This window comes from Orycteropus afer, unplaced genomic scaffold (genome assembly GCF_000298275.1).
Source record: "Orycteropus afer afer isolate SDZICR_OR568_19922 unplaced genomic scaffold, OryAfe1.0 scaffold01194, whole genome shotgun sequence".
Taxonomy (NCBI): domain Eukaryota; kingdom Metazoa; phylum Chordata; class Mammalia; order Tubulidentata; family Orycteropodidae; genus Orycteropus; species Orycteropus afer.
The window spans coordinates 50,081-55,725 of record NW_006922781.1 but is presented as its reverse complement, the minus strand read 5'-3'; the positions used below and the strand labels follow the sequence as shown (position 1 = coordinate 55,725).

The 5,645-nt window shown below is 43.2% G+C and overlaps 1 protein-coding gene across 1 annotated transcript; it reads left to right on the top strand.

The window, feature by feature from the left end:
- The first annotated feature begins 495 nt into the window (after positions 1 to 495).
- ITGB1BP2 (integrin subunit beta 1 binding protein 2) lies at positions 496 to 3,874 on the top strand. Its single transcript, XM_007958892.2, has 11 exons — positions 496 to 559; positions 804 to 853; positions 950 to 1,006; positions 1,081 to 1,226; positions 1,973 to 2,067; positions 2,167 to 2,225; positions 2,358 to 2,428; positions 2,550 to 2,649; positions 2,895 to 3,008; positions 3,260 to 3,322; positions 3,653 to 3,874. Exons 1-11 carry the CDS (start codon positions 496 to 498, stop codon positions 3,872 to 3,874), a joined length of 1,041 nt encoding a protein of 346 aa, XP_007957083.1.
- The last annotated feature ends 1,771 nt before the right edge of the window (positions 3,875 to 5,645 follow it).

The window sequence follows — 5,645 nt, the reverse complement described above, 5'->3', positions numbered from 1 at the left end:
TAGCAGTAAAGTGCCTTAGGCACCATGCTACCAGAGCTGCTATTGGGACTGCACAGAAGTAATGATAGTAGCAAAGTTGCTGCTTTGAAAGGAAAGAAAATGGGTGGGAGGAATTGGGGTACCCCTTATTTATCTGGAGTATATCTCAAAGTTGGTATTCATTTCTGAACAGCTGCTAATGTCAGTGGTTTGGGATTGGCATAGTGAATCTAAAGCTGAGCAGTGGTTAGCTGATCTCATTGAAGTTCTAAGCTTTACATTGGCCTGATCCTTTTTTCCTGAGCCTCAGAGCTAAAATGCTCCTATGCTCTTCCCTATTGGCTGGGAAGACCAATTGAAGTTCCCTTGCCCATGTTAGGAGGTATACGCCTCCTGAACTAAAGATAGAAACAGCTGGTGCTTCTAGGCAGCTAAAAGCCTCCAGACTAAGAGGTGTTCCCCATTCGGCAGCCAGACTCCTTGAAATACCCTTTCCATAATTCTACCAACGCCTCCATGTCTCTGCTTTGCTATAACAGAGGCTGTGGGCAACTCTTTGACCCCAATAACAACCTTCCTGGTGAGTGAGTAATCCTGATCTTGCTAGGGGTTTTGTGGGTATTGGGTGGTCGGGGGTGGGGTAACATCATAAAGTACCAAAGAAAGAAACTTGGACCTGCCTTAGTTTGGTCTGGATGATCTTCAACCTTTAATGATGACTTTACATTATATGGGAAACCAGAAGGATATAAGCCTGGGGAAAAGGTGAGATGATACTCTATAGTTCCCTTTCTTTCCTTGATCCTCCCTGTTGCTGTATCCAGATTCCTGTTGCCATCACCCTGGTGTCCCAATCTTCCATGATGCCCTTAAGGTGAGGAGTAGTAGGTGATGGGATAGCAAGAATATTTCCCAGAGGAAATCTAAATCTACCCCGGAATCTAAGCTGAGATGGGTCTCTTGTTATTAGGGTTGGTCCTGCTGCCGGAAGCGAACTGTAGATTTTTCTGAATTCTTAAGCATCAAGGTAAATCTTTTTCTTGGGTTCTGCCCCTAACAGAAGGATTCTATCCCTAATACTTATCTCCTTATCTATACTAGGGTTGTACTATGGGACCACATTGTGCTGAGAAGCTCCCTGAGGCCCCACAACCTGAGGGCCCTGCCACAAGCAGTTCACTTCAGGAGCAAAGACTTCTGAATATGAATCCAAAGTCAGCAGAGACTTTGCGCCAGGAGAGGCCCAAGTAAAGAGGAGGTTCCCGGGTTTTTCCTACATTTATGCAGCCTTCTAGGAGTGATCAGTGGGTCATTGAGATTTGGGAACTGGGAACCAGAGACGTGAGAAGGGCCAGGATGGTGTATATTCTGTACTTTAGGGAAAATTTGTGTCTAGAAATACCATTTGCTCTAGGTTGCCATGGAATGGTGATGGGATAGATATCTGAAGTCCACAGAGTAGACAGCCTCTAACAAATGCGTACTTGGTATACAACACAAGGGAGGTTGTTGAGAATGATGTGATTTCTTTTAAAATGAGCTTTAAGATAACTCATATCAAGAAAAGGATGTGGTATTGTCAACCAAGAGGCTGTGGAGTAGAATAATTTTGTGAGAATAATATGAGCAATAGAAGGTCATATTAAGTCTACAATTACAAAGGAAGGTTGGGATAAATAGGGAAAATGGAGATCAAGAATTTGAGATTATTAAATATTAGGGTCTAAAGGTCTGAAGAGTTAGAGGAAATGCAGTTCTGAAGAGCAGTGTGGTTAGATTTGGAGCAACTGGATGGGCAAGACAAGCCCTGGGGATTTCCCAGGGTTCAGGGATTTGAAATGTCCACAGACATGGAAATTGGCATTGGGATTACTGCCTAACACCTCCAACCCTGCCCCACCTTCACCAGACTTCTTTGACAACTGGTGGGAGTGTTGGGGCTGGTGATAATTGGTAATGGGTCAAGACTAAATCAACCCCCCATAACTCCTAGGTCAGAGTTGCCTCTGAAGCTGCTGCCACTAAGTATATCCCAGGCCCTGGCAATGGCATTGGAACAGAAGGAACTAGACCAGGAACCTGGGGCAGGTAGGTGGGTCCGTAGTAGTACTTGCAGACTGGAGTTTAGTGGATGTGGCCATTGGGTGGGGGTATGGATAGGTTCCTGACTCACTTTCCCTTGCCCAGGACTTGACAATAGTCTGTTTCGGACTGATTCCAGCTGCCAGAACCCAGGATGTGATGCTGTGAGTGAGAGTTTTGGGGGCTCAAGCATGTGGCTGAAAGGTGCTACACCTGAGGGATGACTGGGTATAGATGTGAGACTGAGTGGGATATACCTCAGAATGACCTGATTCCTGATTCCCCCTTGTCCTTAGGTTTACCAGGGCCCTGAGAGTGATGCTACTCCATGTACCTACCATCCAGGAGCACCTCAATTCCATGAGGGGTGAGGGTCGGGTCTGGGTGGGCTAAAAGACAAGATTTCTCCCAACTGATATTGAACATAATATGGGAGTGGATGTTTGTGGGTGAAAGGAAGATTCAGTTGAATAATCTTCCTACCTCAGGATGAAGTCTTGGAGCTGTTGTGGCATCCAGACCCTAGATTTTGGGGCATTCCTGGCACAGCCAGGATGCAGAGTTGGTAGACATGACTGGGGAAAGCAGGTAAGCCCCAACTTTGCTGAATTCTTGATTTGAACCCTGTACCTTATGGCCAAACTCCCTATCTTGTCCCCTTTGTGCATACCAAATAAGATTCTCTTGCTTATCTCAAGAGCTCAGAGGCTTTGCAATATGATGGAGGATTAATCTTTCTGAGATTTTTGGTTTCTTCTTCACCTGTACTATGAAGACTTCCCTTGGGTTAAGAGTTCATTCTCAACCATCCTCATTTCACATCTTATCTTTAGCTGCCAGCATCTTGCCGCCATGATTGGCACCAGACAGATTCCTTAGTAGTGGTGACTGTATATGGCCAGATTCCACTGCCTGCATTCAACTGGGTGAAGGCCAATCAAACTGAGGTGAGGAATTATCTGATGCTGCATGGGAGGCTAGTGAATTGGGTAATACTACAATCTTACAGGCAGAGTTATTGTGTGCAGTTAACCCACAGGCTCCATAGTTCTCTGAGAAGAAGGTAACACTATCAGATCAGGGTTGTATGGCTGGCCCTTGGATGTAGGCATCAAACCTCTGGCCTGGTTCTCTGCCATAATAATTTATTCTGACCTTTGGGTATTTGTTACTACCCCTGCAATTGCTTTTTTTTCAGCTTCATGTCCACATTGTCTTTGATGATAACCGTGTGTTCCAAGCACAGATGAAGCTCTGGGGGGTAAGTGAAGTTAAGTGGGCACAAGAGAGGGTGGCAGATGGGGTGAAAAGAAGGGCTAGACTAGAATGGATTGAGGGTGTCTTGAGGGAAGGAGTTGTAGTGGGAATGTGGAAGTTTTCTCTTTATTTGCTTTGATATTTTCTTTCTCTTTTTCTGTGTGTCTATCTCTCTTTTCCCTTATATTGTCTTACTCTTCCCATTTGTATTTTTTCCTCTTTACATTTTTTCTTTCTTTTTTTATCCCTGTCATTCATCACCCCCACCCCAAATCCCTTTGATTTCCTCATTCTTTCTTTCTTCTGTGTCCCTCTATCTTTTCCTCCTCCTCAGGTCATAAACGTGGAGCAGAGTTCTGTCTCCTTGATGCCATCTCGGGTTGAAATCACCTTGGTCAAGGCTGACCCGGGATCCTGGGTGCAGCTGGAGCACCCCAGTGCTCTAGCTGAGAAGGCTAGGACTGGGGTTGGGTTAGAGATGGATAAGGAAGAGTCTGAGGATTCAGATGATTTGAGCTGGACAGAGGAGGAAGAGGAGGAAGCTATGGGGGAATAGTGACACCAGATAGCCAAGTGTCTAGATAGGACCTCAATGACTTTTGGCACCTCAGAGACCAGTGTATTGTTGGCCATGTGGCGTCATTAAACAGCAGGGGACTGAAGGTGGGGGAAACAAAAGTGTCCAAACCATGCTTTTTTTTTTCTCTTAAATAAATCTTGTATTCTGCAGATTTATGTAGTGTCATTCTCTCACCTCACTAAGATCTTTTAATTCCCTCCAACTTCTATGTGTGTTTAGCCCACATGTGTGAAAACAAGCACAAGCACAATTAGTCTATTCTTCACAAACATCAGTTATTTACTGAGTACTTCTGTGTGCCCAGGTATGTGTTAGGTGGTTTAGAGATACCTAAAAAACAAGATTCATTCATTCCTCTCAAGAAATTACAATTTGGCTAGCAAGTCAAGACTAACTTGCATAGAATAATAATAAACATTACTAGGCCATTTAACTGAGTATTAAATTGTATAGTACAGTTTTTAAGAGCTGCAGGAGTTGAGAAAATGTGGATTAATATGGACTGGATTAGTAAGGGAAGACTTTGTGAAAGAAGTACATTTTTTAATAGCTTTATTGACATAATTCACATATGATAGTTTACCCATTAAAAATATATAATTCAATAGTTTTTTGTATATTCATGTGTTGTGCAACCATAATCAATTTTAGAACGTTTTCATCATTCCAAAAAGAAGCCCTGTGCCCATTAGCAGTCACTCCTCACATCCGCTAAACCTACAACTCTAAGCAACCAATAATCTACTTTCTGTCTTTATAGATTTGCCTATTCTGGACAATTCATATAGATGGAATCATACAATATGTGTTATTTTGTGACTGGCTTCTTTCACTTAGCATGATGTTTTCGAGGTTCATCGTGTTGTCATTTTTATCAGTACTTCATTCTTTTTTATGCCTGTTGTTGTTGTTGTTCTTAAGTGCCGTCGAGTTGTTTCCGACTCATAGCGACCCCATGCACAGCAGAATGAAACATGCCTGTATAGTACTTCATTTTATGTACATATCAAAGTTTGTCTATCCACTTATCAGTTGATGGACGTTGGGTTGTTTCTACTTTTTTGCTATTATAAATAATGCTGCTATGAACACTGGTGTACAGGTTTTTATGTGGACATATATTTTCATTTCTCTTGGATATATAGCTAGGAGTGAAATTGTTGGGTCCTGTGGTTTAACTTCTTGAGGAACTGCCAGATTGTTTTCGAAAGCAATTGCACAGTTTTATATCCCTATCAGCAGCATATGAGAGTTCTAGTTTCTCCACAACATTGCCAGTATTTGTTATTATCTGTCTTTTTTATTATAGCCATCCTACTGAGTGTCTTGTTGTGGCTTTGATTTGCATTTCCCTAATGGATAATGGGAAGAAGCTCTGGTGGTGCAGTGTTTAAGGCATTTGGCTGCTAACTGAAAAAGGTCAGCGGTTCAAACCTATCACCTGTTCCACAGGAGAAAAATGAGACAGTGTGCTTCCATAAAGATTTAGAGCCTTGGAAACCCTATAGGGGCAGTTCTACTGTGTTCTGTAGAGTGGCTATGAGTCAGAATCAACTTGGTGGCAGTGGGTTTTTGAATGGCTAATGGGAGTCCCTGAGTAGTACCAAACCAAACCAAACCAAACCAAACCAAACCAAACCCACTGCCGTCGAGTTGGACCCGACTCATAGTGACCCCTCCTTGGGTTTCTGAGGCAGTATCACTACGGAAGTAGATTGCCCAACCTTCCTTCCGAGGAGTGGCTGGT

Coding starts and splice junctions, on each gene's coding strand:
- ITGB1BP2 (XM_007958892.2), top strand. CDS start 496: ATGTCTCTGCTTTGCTATAACAGAGGCTGTGGGCAACTCTTTGACCCC. Junction 560..803: donor CCCCAATAACAACCTTCCTG/GTGAGTGAGTAA, acceptor TGCTGTATCCAG/ATTCCTGTTGCCATCACCCT. Junction 1,007..1,080: donor CTGAATTCTTAAGCATCAAG/GTAAATCTTTTT, acceptor TATCTATACTAG/GGTTGTACTATGGGACCACA.